The sequence below is a fragment of the Phaethon lepturus genome, unplaced genomic scaffold (genome assembly GCF_000687285.1).
Source record: "Phaethon lepturus isolate BGI_N335 unplaced genomic scaffold, ASM68728v1 scaffold7757, whole genome shotgun sequence".
NCBI classification, from domain to species: domain Eukaryota; kingdom Metazoa; phylum Chordata; class Aves; order Phaethontiformes; family Phaethontidae; genus Phaethon; species Phaethon lepturus.
In genome coordinates, this window is record NW_010549747.1 from 149,699 (window position 1) to 165,458 (window position 15,760).

The 15,760-nt window shown below is 39.4% G+C and overlaps 1 protein-coding gene across 1 annotated transcript in view; it reads right to left on the minus strand.

Annotated features, from left to right (window-relative positions):
• Positions 1 to 15,760, minus strand: part of SIM2 (single-minded family bHLH transcription factor 2) — a gene marked incomplete at its 5' end in the record, with an annotated part of 46,318 nt that overhangs the window by 20,049 nt on the left and 10,509 nt on the right. The window contains 2 exons of the mRNA XM_010290356.1: positions 727 to 926; positions 3,152 to 3,237. Coding sequence (XP_010288658.1) covers positions 727 to 926; positions 3,152 to 3,237 — 286 coding nt within the window. The remainder of the gene's footprint in view (positions 1 to 726; positions 927 to 3,151; positions 3,238 to 15,760) is intronic.

Consider the following 15,760-nt stretch of genomic DNA (forward strand, 5'->3'; position numbering starts at 1 on the left):
ATTACATGTTTCAAAAAGAGAGGAATGAATCATTTCCAACTCCTTCAGTTCTGGTTTTGTGTTCTTTTCTTCTTAGCTGGTGTGTGAGCTATATTGGCTGAGAACAGAGGCAGGGTTCTCTTTCCTCAGCAATAGCCATTTTCCCAAGTTTTTTTTAAGAAGGCTGTGTTTTCACGTAGTAGCCAGTTGAATTCATTTTCATTCTAACAACCCCATTGGTAGGTTTGGTTTCATTGTTCAGTCATTACATTAAAGTGCAGAAGACTATGTTTTCTTACTACTCTGTCAAAAGCTTTCTGGATTACTCCAGCAAGTCATTTGACCTCAGTGTTTCAGCTGTGGGGTGTTTTTTTTAATTATGGATGATGGTACATCCTTATTCCTTTTGCTAGCTTTGTATGTTAAAATTTATGTACTTTGAGGCAAAAATGTGTTACTGCTCATGTGCCTATTACTCACAGCAAGAAGGCTTTAGTTGACTCTGAAACTGTAGGTAACTATAGGTTCAATTGTACAGGCTCTTATATGTTGGTATTCAAAACAAAGTATGGTCTATCCAGCTACCTGAAGGGCTTTGAAGACCCACATGGTCTTTGTGTTCCAGATCTATTTTGGACTGCTTTATTTTTCCATGGATATTTTGATCTGTTTGGAAATTACTGTAGCTTATGAAAACACTTGACTTCTTTGAAAACATTTTACGCCAGAAATGAAATAGCTGCTTACCTGGAATCTAGGAATATTAATTTTAAGTCCAAACTTGCTCTGAACATAAACATGTTACTGTGAAGTTTGATCTCAGTGATTGCACTGGGAGGTAAAGATTGACCTACAGCCACCAGTCCAACGATTTGGTAACAGGAATCATACAAAGACATATCTAGCATATACTGCCGTATCTTCAAATAGCCACTGCAATGGATCACCTGGCATGAGAAGAAAACACACTCAATATCTGACGGCAATGGAAGAGGCTGCAAATCAGCTGACCACCCAGTTTCAATGAGGTTATAAAGCAATACACCCTTATAACACTTAAATACTGCATAGTCTGTTAAGGCTTCAGAAGTGTGGTTAATTTATAAATGGAGATTAAAACACAGTAAATGCAGTTTTTGTGTTTACTACCAACACGATTAATCCAGTATCAAAGCACATGCTCTCCAGGGCTATCTAGACTGCTTTCTGGTTAATACTTTAAACTCTCTTAGCTATAGTTTTTTTGTAGATAGTCAGAACTCCTGTTCATTAATCAAAAAATCTGGAATTTTCTTTTTTAAATTACTATCTCACACACAGAGATATATATAAACATTTACATTTTAATGAGTTGTTATTCTGATGAAAAACAGATACTTTAAAAATCCAGTGGAGATTAATGCATCACATTTATAAAGATTAGCTGCTGTGCACTAGAAATGAGTTTTAAGTTCTCCACTCAAGTTCAGATTGTGGTCTTTCGACATGTGACCAAGCCCAGGGTCTTGAGACCAGATTCCTGAATCCTCATATACAATTCCTAATCACAGGAGTGATAACTTCAGTGTTAGACTGTAAAAATTCACAATGTCAGCTAAGGAGGGGGGAAAATTGTTATCTGGGGACTCTTCCAGAACATAAGGTTTATTTAATGTAGTGCTGGTGTTTAGAAATCATTTGTGCTCCTGCCAATTTTCTAGTCCAAACAGCAAGCATACTACACATCCTTCAGCTTAATTTCTGTATTTGTTTGACTTAACTGTGTCCAATGGAAAGGAATTAATTTCCACTGTATTTAGTACTCCTGAACAACCTACTAAACAGTCACCTATAAATAGGATTCTCCTGTGTAACCTTCCTTTCTCCTTTCTAATCACCAAGTGATTAGTATGTTTAGCAGAAGTACAGTAGCAAGCAAAACTTACGTAAGATCTCTCAGCAGATCCCACTAATTCTCATACTATTTGATTCATGAGTTTTTGCTGCTCTTCAGCTACTAAGGTGATATTTTCAAAATTATTAAGTCCTGACTCTTAAGTACAGTCAGAGTAAAATTAGGCCAACATCTCTCTAGATGAATACATTCCTAAATGTTTCACTGCATAAACTTTTAATAGTGAGCAAAAGAAGAAAGAAGGTGATCCCCCTGATGAGCAGTCATAAATGGGGAAAATAAAAAACATACAGAGGTACCACCACTACAAGCTCTACTCTTTTACCTGGTTTCAGATTCAGCTTTAAGACAGAATCATTTTTGCTGGGAAGCAGCTGAGCAAACAGGGGTCCATGTAATGAAGAATTATCAGTCTAACCAGGTAGATAACAATGTAAATAGACAAATATGTATATCTGGACCTTGAACACATTCCTTAAAAGAGCTCTGCTTCTCTTGCATGCTTTTCTTTAGTTTTTGAATGACTCAAACAAAATGAATCCTCATCAGAATGTATGTGAAGTGCCCTTCTCTCCTGATGCTTAGTGGTAGAATTATACTGTGTAGTTCAAAGAGCAGCAAATGCACACTGTAAAGCTGAAAATAAGAACTACCTGAATGGCAGGTGTTATTATAGAATCTCAGCATTTGGTGTGGCTTCTGATTTCATGTAATAAATAGAAAATCAATACAAGCAATAAGATTTATAAACAAACTTGGTGGTTTAGTACAATTCAACCCTGAGTTGATATTCATGATTGTTTAGGGTAACATTATGGTCTCATTAACGTTGGGGTAATTCTGGTCAGGTCACTGAGGTGACTTGTGCAACTGAGTGGCTGCTCAGCCGGAGCACGGTAACACCGAGGCAGAGGGATGCTGGAATACTTCCAATTTCCTCTGTCTGGGTTCCTGCCTCACCTGCCTCCCACTCCATAGGGGAATAAGACCTGGTTGTGCACTCTCCTTGCACCTCCATGGGTGTGCTCCAGCCAGTTGCCCAGTTTGGAAGATCAGGATGTGGGAATGTGCCACAAAGCAAACTCCAACTCACTGTGAGAGTCTAGACTTGCATTACTAAGGGAATGTGCAATCAGCAGTGGCATTTTTTTGCATCTGTCCTGATCCTTTCCATCACAGACTTTGCTTTCAGCTACACATATGTAAAAAAACCTAAATAAATAAACTTGTCACTTGTTGAATATTTGGGGGGGAAAAAAGAAAGCCTATATACATTACCTTGTAGCCACTGCATGTCAGTCCTGCATTCCTCTTGGCTAGGACACACTTCATTCTCAGGAAAAATGATCTCTCAATTTCATATTCTGAAAGCATAAACCACAGTGCTTATTTATTACTGAAGATTTCAAACCTGTCCATAACATTGCTTTTCATGATTTAACAGATGTGTTTATGTCTCAGCCTTAGGCAGCAATAGAAGTCAGCCATTCTACTTTCCTTCTCAATCCCCACCCTCAGGATTTATTTAACCTTCAAGTTAGGATTCCCTGTGAAACTTGGACAAGGCAGCATGACTAGGTCTCCAATTTTCTGTTTTTACTGCCCTTGACGAGGCAATCACCTTGTTTCTGAACAGCTAGGAACCAGCCAACATTGGTAAAGGGAACGAAAAGCCTCCTTTGGAGCATAAATAAATGAAGATACTCTCCAAAATAATAGCAGAATGAGAAACAAGAAAATTCATTGGTTTTGTAATAATTTGAGTGTACATAGCTAGTCATGCCCAGACTGATGAACTTCTGGCCTCCATATGCAATATTATTACCTGTTTCACTGACTTCCAAAACCATCTTGGTAAATGTTTTTTTAAACAAATGTCTTTATGGATAACCTCCATAAATGTTTTAAAGTTAAATATTACTCAGGTACACACATACTTTCTGCTATGAATAAGTTAGTATTCTCTTTAACATTAATTATTTTCAATAACACTTCAGGCATCATTAATAGTTCTGACTATTTTTTACTGAAAGTTGCAGTTTGGCGGAACACAACTGTATTAGGAAAAGAAAACTCACTCATCTGTGAATAGGAAAATCAGGGAAACAGAGGGGGTTTCAGATTTGTTGCAATGTGAATTACTTCCTAACTCCCCACAGGGTTTGATCCAAAGTCCACTGTAATCAGTTGGAGTCTTGCTTTAATTTAACTGTTGAGTTGTGTTCCCAGTTTTTGTGTACCCAGCACACAATTAACACCTTTTAGCCACACACCTGCAGTGGTTTGAGTCTCAGACCACTACCTGGAAACCAATAAACTCTCTACATTAAGATCTGAGTGTAAAGTCTGAAGATACAACCACAGAAAAAGAATTTAGCAAGGAGGGAAAAGAAATGCAGTATGTAGTGCATCTCAACTAGTATCAGCCTTCCTGAGTATTTGAGTTTTCCATTTATCTTCCTAAAGCAAATTAGGTCCGTATGGGGAAAAACAGGCGCTTAAATTAACTGGCACATCTACTATAGGATTTTAAATACAAATGTATACAATTTGGTGGGAGGAAGCCATACAGTACAGATTACTATTGCTGAAGCATGACCTCATGAGTAAAGAATGGATCTGGGAGTCGGGAACATCGGTGCAATTCATGGCTTCAATACAGATTTTCTGTGTGACTTAACACTAGTGCTTGCTCTCTTTCTGCTGCAGTCCCATGCACACAAAATACAGATAACTTTCTCCTTTCAAGGGTACTAAGGGAGAAAAATAATTAACGCACTGTAATGAGGGTACAAAGACCATCTTCGGACATGAGCAGAGTTGCTAGCAATTTGAATTACATTCTTCCATAAAAAGACATGATTAATGGAATGGGATGCAATGCCTTAAAATTCTCAAATGTCCTGCCACATGACCTAAAAGAGTCTCTTTCAGTAACAAGCTCCTTCCACGCACCTTATTCTTTAGCCTTCCACTTGCCATTTCCTTCATTTTTAAATGCTATTGCAGACTAGTGCGCTGCTACAGAAACACTCAGTTAGCTCTAACTTCACTGTTCCACCAGGAATAGGTTATGATGTACAATGTGGTCTTCAGGTGTCTATAAAACTGGAGTAGTACACAGACTGTAGGATAGCATTTTTCCTATATTATTTAAAACTGGTAATTATTTCATTATTTAAGAAGAGGTCTTGTCTGCCTGATTTCTGGATGGTAGATTGTAAGTAACAGGTCCCCCTGGAACACCAGTCCTCATAACCAGCTACAGGCTCTCTAGGAAACCAGAAGGGTGATTAAAACAATTCAAGGGCAAGGATGGGGTGTGGTATAGGAGGACAGAGTAAAGAGGTATAGAGTTGCACCCTAGCACTAAGCGGTATGGGGAGGGAAGGGTGATAGAATTGCAATTCAATAGTAGCTGCATGTGATTTGTGGGACTGAAGACTAATAATCAGCAGCTTTGTCATGTGTAATCAAGTGCAAAATGATATAACTGTAATTTAATAATGATGTGTTTATTAATTATTGATCATTGAATGATTAGGTTTTTAGTAGTGTGTTGCTGAACCAACAAACACTAGTCTCTTAAATCAGTTACATCTCATGCCTGCAATCTGAAGAGGGAAGAGTTACCCATGAGGTAACTGGGGACTCATCTGGGAGCTTCCATTTTTGAGGCTTGAGCTAGAGGATATTAAGATGCCTTAAGTAACCAAAAGGAGAGATGGCCCATGTGGCCAAACAGAATCTGGGTCCTGAGTGACATATCACCTTTTTACCTGAAGAGGCCAAAGTAGTGTATACATGATGATAAGCATTCCTCCTCTCGTGTGTATTAAGAGTGATTGTTTGAGTTTTGAGTGAGTGATTGAGTGATTTTAAGAGCCCAGTATTGCTGTGAGAGTTGCCATTTTTGGGGGGGAAAAAGCAGAATGTGTCACGAGGAAAGCCTGACCATTCCTGGATGGTCTGGGGCCATAACAACTGTTAACGCAGTTATTTAGTAATGCAGCGTGTCCCATAGCATAGGTGGATACAGAGTGCCACAGCAGTTTTAACCAGCCATCTGGGATGGTTACATGGCTGGGCAAGGCTACTGGTTGTGTCAAGGTGCCGAGTGAATAATGTGTGGGTGCTACCTGACATCTGGCATCTTGTTTCCAGGATTGGAGCTGAAGAATACAAAAGCTACCACAGAGAGACCCTTGTGAGTGTGTGAGTACAAAATCTACTAGCAAGCTTTGAGCCTGACTCACTGGCAAGGAAAAGCAGGATGAGGCCATTCATTTTTTCATGCTTCTGTGAGTGCTGTTAGTGTGTCTGTGGTGCCTGCAACAGCACTGTTCTCCTGTCCATGTTGATCTGTCATTGGTGGGCTCTGTGTACATATGTGTGTTTGTGCATGCCTACCAGGAATAAAACCATCTCCAGACCTGATGAAAAGACTGCAAAATATAAAGGAGCAGTAAAACCAAAACCCTTACATAAAGAACCTAGGTGTGCAAGACTGAACAGTGTGAAATGGTATTTGTATTAACTGATACCTTTGCCAGTGTGACTCCCCAATGCCCCTGAAAGTAGCAGAAGGGGTAGCAAAGCAAAAAAAAAACCTAAAGTAAATTTGGAATTGTAAAGCTGATTGTGAAATAAAGAGCCCTGGTATCCTGCTGGGTACTGACACATCCATCAATATAAAGCAAAACTTAAAATATCACATCCAGGCTGTACCCGATGCAATTCGGATGGTTTACGCTGATGAAGAGAATGTAGAAAGAAAATTAGGTACTTTAAGGTTTAGCAGGCAAAGAGGGAGAAGCTGAATATTCAAATAGGAGAAATCAGATGAGTTGTGAGAACATGCATGTCCTGCTGCAGAGGTTAATCACAAAATTGTGAGGAGATAGTAGGCATGAAAGCTCAGTTAGAAAACAGGAAAAAAGCCTCTGGCATAAATAGCTAGCACCTGCTGTAAAAGCAGAATGACTGGAGATGTCTAGGGGTATAGAATAAGTCTCAAATTAGGGAAGACAGAAAAACAGTAAATGTAAAATAAGCACTTCAGGCTTAAGTAAGAGGTAAGTAAGAGTTAAGTGATTTTAACAATCAGAAGTAAGTTTTGAAAAACTGCAAAAATATAACAACATAAAGCATCTGGACCTAGTAATGTAATTATTGACATCACTAGTGTTCTTTCAAGCAAACATCTAAGCACATAAAGAAATTCTTTCTCTTATTCTCGCACATAAATAAGAGAAAGAATCTTGGGCTATCAAGAAGAAAAGAGGCTTGAAACAGAAAGGAAACCAATCGAGTGATACAAGTTTTTAACTAGTTAAAGGTTGAGAGAACTGTGGGTTAAGCAGATATATATGAAACTTAGGACAGAGAATAATGAATAGTAGATGTTATGATTGAATGAGAATATAAACAACACTGAAGGAAAATAGCCTTCTAAAGTATTAGAGAATACTCATACCATCTCATAACCAAAGCTTAACCACTGTAATTATTCTGAAATGTTAAGTAGATAAATGTATCACTATAAGTGGTATTAACACCTTTCCTTTAAGTGTTAAGAAGATGTTAAAAATCTATGTATAAACTATGTCTGTTTGTATAGAGAAAAGATGAAACCAACAGGTTGCGGACATCAGCTAATGAAGGACAAGAAACAAAATGCTACCAAGTAGATCAGAAAGTCTTATGGAGATGTTTCAGTTCATACCAAAAACCCCCTACTAATAACAATCTTTGTTATTTTCTGTCTTCCATATGTACCACAGAAGAAAAAGTAATCCATTCTACATTCTGCTAACTACATATTGCTTAGCTTTGGTTTTGTTTGTTGTGTTTTTTCTTTTAGGAAAAGGGGGAATAAGAAATAAAACAGGATCCAATGTGAAGATGTTTTCATCTCTAACAAATGAAATCCCATTTCTCTGCAAGAGGATGTACTTCATATTATTATTAGTGATAATGATTAAAAGCACTCTATTAAAGCACTGTAATCTCTGTGTATGTACTCTGTGTGTGTGTTTGTACAGATGTAACAATGTATTTACAACACAGTATTTTTAGAGCTGCAAGAAACAAAGGAAATTTCATTAAGCATAGCAATGTCTCCCGTGGTAAATTGTACTTTCCAACTGCACCTTCACAACACCTGGAACTGAGATAACTGTATCTTCACACAGTGTGGTATTGGGGATATTTTAGATTGGAGTAACACAAACTCCTATGTAAATTCACATTTGTCACTGCAGGAGGTATTATATATTATATTGTTCCATTGACTACAGCTTCCAGAAGCAAGCTGAAAAACTGGAAAACTGACAAGCTGAATAGGACAGGACAGGACAGAACAGAATAGAATATTTCAACGATCATCTAGTCCAACTGCCTGACCACTTCAAGGCTGACAAAAGGTTAAAGCCTGTTATTAAGGGCACTGTCCAAATGCTTCTTAAACACTGACAGGCTTGGGGCATCGACCACCTCTCTAGGAAGCCTGTTCCAGTGTTTGAGCACCCTCTCAATAAAAAAATGCTTCCTAATGTCCAGTCCAGACCTCCCCTGGTGCAGCTTTGAGCCATTCCCACGCATCCTGTCACTGGATCCCAAGGAAAAGAGATCAGCACCTCCCTCCACTTCCCCTCCTCAGGAAGCTGTAGAAAGCAATGAGGTTGCTCCTCAGCCTCCTTTTCTCCAAACTGGACAAACACAGAATCCTTAGCTGCTCATCACAGGACATGCCCTGCAGCCCTTTCACCAGCCTTGTTGTCCTCTGGATGCATTCGAGGATCTTCACATTCTTCTTAAATTGTGGGACCCAGAACTGCACACCAGAACCTCAAGGTGAGGCCGCACCAACACCAAATGCAGTGGGATAATTCCCTTTTGCCCATACTGTGTTTGATGCACCCCACAACATCGTTTGCCCTCTTGGCTGCCAGGGCACATTGAGCTTCGCATCAGCCAGCACCCCCAGGTCCCATTCTGCAGGGCTGTTCTCCAGCCACTCCTCTTCCAGCCATCTGAGGTTTCAAAAGAGTAAGCAGTCACCACATGGAGATGGCAAATTTTTCTTCAAGTCATGATGAATTTCACTGTTGTTGTCTCTCTTACTCAGCACCATTCCTTTCAAATACCTACTATTCCAGCAAGTCCACCACATATGACAAAATTTGCCTGTTTAATTGCACTTTCGCTAGCATTTGCCATAGCCATCTTTAATTCTGACAAACAGATGTGTATTGCTATGAAAGGTTCTAATGCAGTTTTCCTTTACGGGTGTCAGTATTGCAGCATGGGTCTGCTTTTCCCATCTTCCTCTTTACTTTCCATGTCAGCATCTATTTTCCCTTTTTACCTGCATGTGACTTGTTTCCCTCTCTGAAACAATTTTAAAATAATTGGGAAATTGATCCTTCTTTTCATAAGTGTGTTGAATTATTTTCAACTTTGTACATTCTTCTGTTCAAGCTTTTTTCAGAAGATGAGTCAAGAAAATGACTCAATAACTGCTATAGCTAAAAAGAAACCTCTAGCCCTACTTCTAAATTGCTAAGTATCTTGAAAGGCTCTGATGATATCTTCCTGAGAAGCAGACTAACCATCTTAGTACAGATTTTAACATTTCCCAGAACTTATTGATGCTGTGTTTATCTACATTCTCTAGGAATTAGAGATGAAAAGCAGAGCTTTAGGGTTCTTTCTAAATGTTTACCCTCCCATTTTTGGCATAGTGGTTTTCTTTATCCAGTTATGTGGAACACAATCCAGGTCTATTTTTCTATTTAAGCCACTTCCAATATTTGTTATAACTTAGATTTACTTGTGATAGCAAATTTCTGATTTCGTCTGCCCTGTATCAGAGATTGTCCTCTCCCCACTGCTCCACAAACTTTTACTGAAATCTTTTTAAGAATGACCTGTGAGACTCTCAGTTTTTATCTTGGAACTACAATTTTCCATTTTTCCCCAACAGGGTGATTTGCAATAGTTGAAAATGAAAACTGATGCTAGTAAAATACTAGTTTTGATCAGCATGATTATATACTTTGAGCAGATTTCTCTATCTTTTCTGCTGCTCTTCTTTGAAAGGTTGTAACTGAGGTTACTGAGATTCTGACTTTTCCGATATGTCTACTAGCAGATATATTAATAAAATTGAGGTATCATTAATAAAGAGTTTTACAGGGGGAGGCACTGCAACTCAGAGTCCGTATCTGTATCCAAGATGTCCATTTCAAAAGCGTCACTGTTTATTTTTTAGCCAAACTCCATGTTTCCCTTATCAGATTCAGAGACGTTTTTATATTCCACTAATACATTACTATATTGCCTGGTCATCTTATAGCACCTCCCTCCCTCAAGCACTGCTACAACGTAGTTGAGTAGATTCATTAAAAGCTGTAAATGGCTTCATTCAAATCCCAACCCACACTTATCCACATGTTAACATCCTCACAGAGCTGAAACACAGCAACCTGTGCATGAGAACATAGAAAAACATTGCTGTCTATGGATATACACAAGATGTATTTCTTTCTCACAAGCACTGAGTACCATTTCTACAAAATATGCCTTTTTCATTAATCCCTTTTCTTTTCTTACCCTAGTATATCATGCAATGCAGTCTGACTACAAGCACTAGTCAAGAATAAAATAGCCTGTTTGTATTTTACAGATTTGTATTTTCTTACTCTCAAAAACAGAATAAATGTCATGGTAAAGAAAATGAGTCTTGCTATTTTGGATAAAGAATTTGTGCATTTGTTCACTCATATTGCACATGACTGCCAAACAGGATTCTCCAAGCATTTCTGTGAAATTATGGTTAGCTTTATGGAAGCCAGAATTGTCCATCCCTGGGGGTGCAACTATGAAATCTGCCTTTGCTTTCCACTCCATCTTTCATCTCTTTTGAAAGAAAACAGTCACAAAATTTTGTGGTTTGCATGCTGCTTGCACAGTGGACTGAGAAAAAAAGATCATCACGTTTTTTTCCACAGCTTTACCTCTCATGCCTTTATTTTTTCTAAGGTAAAAGCTTCTATTTTATATCTCTTTCCCAAAGGTCCCAAGTTTTGACATTAGCAAAATATGGCATCATTTTGTTGCGGAACCACTTTGTAAATTAATATACATCAGCATGCAAACTGCACACTGCTGCACCATGTGCTGTTTTAAGAATGTCTCTGTCACTACGAAAGATATGAAGCAGCATTAAAATTGGCAACTCTCGACACAGATAATGATTCATGTTCGTTCTACATGGCAGCTTGGGCGCAATGTCAAATGTCAACTATGGTGTAGGAGATGAAAACTATTCTCAAAGGGCACATTTAGACCAAAGCACTGTGCACACAGCCACCTGCTTCTACCTTCCCGCCCATCCAACTTGTGTGGAGACGCGCGCCTGCCTCAAGCTAGTGCATTCCTCTGGAGGCAAGGCAGGCATATGTGACAAGCTGTGCTCCATGTCCCTGCTGGACTGTTTTACAGGGTGGAAACACAGATACCACAAGTTCATGTCTGGATAATACTTTACTGCCCATCCCCCTAACACTCGGCATATTTTTGCCCTTTCAGTTGGTTATTTTCATCTTACCTCCTCTATACTATAAAGTCGCACATGTTCTACTCTCATTCTCATGTAATCTGCAAAGCATCTGGGTCCCACACAGCACACTGCTGACTAAAAGAGTATGTGAGTATCTTGGCTAGTCTCTTCTGTGAGTGTAACAAGGCTATAGCTTTTGTGAGATACAGGAGAGACAAATGCCACAACTTCTATCCCTTAATTCTGACTGTTTGTGACTCTTCTTCTAGAACAAAAAAAAGAGGTAAAAACACCATAGGACACATGCAAAAGAGATGCTTGCATAATAGCACACACAATTTTAGGGTAGCCCTTGAAGCAAGGAATCCAGATTGACCAACAGGACCAGTGTGAGAAGGGGCTTGCAAACGCCTTTGGTGGACTTTCCTCATGACAAGCTCAGAAGCAGACCTGGAGATGAGCTAGTGGAAAATGAGGAGTCGGACCTGTAAGCCTGGTGCATACAGACCATCCTTATTACTGCTGTGCCAGAAAGAACAGTGCAAAAGTGAGGTTGTGTCTAAAACTGTTCTGCAAAGTGAAATACTGGATGCAAAGGGATGTATGAAAACAACATTTCCCTGTCCTTCCTTGGTATGCATGGTCAAAACCAATTCCAAGGAAGAGAGAAGAAATAAAACAGTTAGACACACTTTGCCTTCTCCCCTGTTACACTGCAGCATCATATATACACATGCAGGTATAATGTCTTACATAACAAAACTGCAAATTACATATATAGAGAGTAAGTGCCTATACACATACTAATTTGTAAACCAAGGCTGACTTGGTTTGCTCAGGTAATCATAGAATCTTAGGGCTGGAAGGGACCTTTTAAGCTCATCTAGTCCAGCCCCCTGCAGTGAGCAGGGACACCTTCAACCAGACCAGGCTGCTCAGAGCCCCGTCCAACCTGACTGGGAATGTTGCCAGGAATGGGGCATCTACCGCCTCTCTGGGCAACCTGTGCCAGTGTAACGTTCTTGCTGCGACAGGAAAGCAATCAGTTCTGTTGTTAGTCTCTGTCCTAGAGTTCCAAGCTTGCACAAGCTGCCCCAATTTCCTTGGACAGTTTGTTCTGTGTCCTGACTGTATCCGGAATCCTGTCAGTGCTGCAGAGGGTAAATTGTCTCTATTATCATTCCTGCCATCCAAACTGAGATGTTCACTAGCATTGGCCCAAATTTTCCTTTGCTCCTGTAAGTGATGCTTCCAAACTTTTCTAGAGAAGAAACTCAACAGGGCATTAGGCAGAAAGGAAAAGAATAGCTTTTTCAGTCTGAGACATTCTACTCCTTTTGGTATACTTTACTGTTAATTACCAACAAAAAAAGATTTTTAATGGGGTGCCAGCAGTCTGTCCTCTTTTCCACTTTTGTACATTGAAAATAATATTTCTAGGTTTCTCAGGTTTAAAACAACACTAACAAACAGCAGCAACAGGATCATCATGCTAAACCATTATCTTTCAATAATGATTCTCCTATAAAATATTTTTAAATTCATTAAAACAAAAATTCCTATCAACATTTGTCTTTTGCATATGTACTACTAGAAAAAAATATTTAAAACTTAGTGTAAAAATGATCTTTCCAGATGCACAATTTTCTATTCCCTTATTTTAATATCAAACAAAATGTGTATAGGGAAGCTGTTCTTCTTTGAGAGGAGAAGTATGCACTGTCATTTACTTCTTAGCTGACTGAAATGATGCCCTTTAAGCATCAGCGAGAGTGGAGAAAGCCTGACACAATGTATTTCACATTCCTTGTGTAACTTACATTAGGCTTATAACAAATCATGTAAGAATTATCCAGTTGGTAGCAGACAACTGGAATGTCTACAACAACTACAGTATTCCTTTTTCCCTTTGTCTGCTCTGGGGGGTGTTAATAAACTGCTTTTAGTACACCATGCCTTGGTACACAAGTCAGCAAAAGTTGGAAAACTGTAGACATTTTAAAGGATTAAAATCTCAGAAAAAGCATATGAAAGCAATAAAGGACAGACAATTGTCTGACTCCAAATGTACACAAGGAAGAGCAGCACGCAATGCTGAATCCCTCTATGCATTGCTTAATTGCCTGTCTCAGTCAACCTGCTTTGCAAATATATCTTCTTTTGCTCCCTTGCCTGCTTGTGTTCAGCTGCGGTGATGACAGATGCACTTACAAGTCATACCCAGCCTGCACTACCCTGATATTTCATACAAAAATTTCCTTCTTTGTTCTTACAGATGTGGTTCAGGAGGCACAGCATTTCCCAAAAACCTGCAGATGATTTTAGTGTTACTACCCTGCTACAAGCCTACCACTCTATGTTGCTAACTGTTAAAGAAAACTTTCTGCAAAAATAGCTGGTACAGACACACTTTTGACAGCAACATCATTTGAGGGCTTAAGGTCCTGACTCATCATAGTACATGCATCCCATCTTGTCTCAGTATGTTGTTTCCTCTAAAGACCATGCTAAGGAGGAGTTGGGTGTAGTCAATAATCCTGGTGCAATCCTCAGCATTCATTCTCTGAAAGCCAGCCACTCTTTCTGGCACATTTAAAATGCTTATCCCCTCTGGACAGGGCACCCTGTAACACTTGCTTCACAAACCTCTGCCTGCATTGTACCCCCACCATGCTAGTAGCAAAATGGTTTGCTGCTGAGCTGTAGCAGCTCAGACTTACTAGCCTGACAGACATTTAGCTCAGACATGCTCTATGTGAGGTAAGGGGCAAACTCCTCACATGCCTCCATGAAGTTCTGGAGCTATGGCTGGCTAGGCAGAATTTTGCATGGCACCACAACCTACTAGGTCTCCTGCACTACGCAGGGGAGCTATGCAGCATGTACTGAGTCTCTACAGTCAGTCATAAATGTAATCTTGCAGTCTTCCCAGATTCAGAAACTACCACTACCTCATCACCACCAGCTTTTTGAGCCAAACTGCCCTGCTAGATGACTACCACCTTCCCCCAGCAGAAGAATCTCATCCAGTGGACCCAGTTTGTTAGTTCCACTACTTGAAGAAACAGAAAAGAAAAGCTTTCGGAGCTCTAAGTGCTCAAGGAAAGACAGCATGCATCAAACCCACTTCTTTACATGCTAAGAAATCGGTTTCTCAGCCCTACACCATGAAGCAGTTCCCAGGTTCCTGTTAGTTAAGTGTTGCATATCTTAGGATAGAGGCCCAGGGATCTTTATATCAGCCTGTGCAACAGATACAGGTGGTATAGGGAGAGCAAAACTGAAGTGTAAGACTTCACAGGTACAAAACCAAGCCAGAACACAGGAAAATGCTACAGATCAGAAATAAATTAAGCAGTATCTGGAAAGGCATGAAGGGCCAGTGAAGTCATCTGAGATCTGAGCACAGCCAGTACACATAATTTGGAAAAGATATCAAATTATTCTTTTTTTTTTTCCTTTTTTTTTTTCCCGCCTCTCTTTCTGCTAACCCATCCTGGTTGAATATAATGGATTCTGTTTGTTATAACTGGTGCAAAGCTGGCCTAAAGGCTCATGTGAAGTGCTTCACTGGGGCATACACTAGCTTTAATGTGTATGTGAGAAAGATTACCATTTTTCCCTACCACAGCCACCCTCAGAAAGAGAGTCCACCTGTTGGCTTCTTTCATAGCAAGGGATCAGTACATATTGCTTTACATTTTCAATGCTGGTCATGCAAGTAAAAAGGCAGTTAAAGACTTTGTAAGTTAAAGCTGAAATTCTCCAAAGCCTCCACAGATCATGGGGCTTATAGCTTTCATTGAGTCATAGCTTATAGACTTTAAAGGCCAGAAAAGAGCATTAGATCATAAGTCTAACCTGTACATTGCAATTCATTAAACTTCATTCAGTTATTCCTGTGCTGAGCTCAGTAACTTCTGTTTGCCTAAAGCGTATCTTCTATAAAGGCATACAGCCTTGATCTGAAGACATCAAAAGAGGAAGAAACCACTGCTTCCCTCAGTATTTTGTTCCTGCGGTTAATCAAACTTCTAGTTATAAATGTATGCATTATTCTAATTTGAGCTTTTGTGGTTTCAATTCACAGACATTGGTCCTTGATATGTTTTTTCTTCTAAAACAGCCCTTTAGTTCCCAGTATTTTCTTCTCTTGGAAGTATGCACACAGAGTAATCAAGTCACCTCCCAATCTTCTTTTTGATAAACCAGACAGATGGCATTCTTTCATCTCTCAGTATAAGCTTTTCCAGTCCTTCAATCATATTTGTGGCTCTCTTCTGTACTTTCTCCAATTTGCCATTTTTTTTAAAGTAGACAAC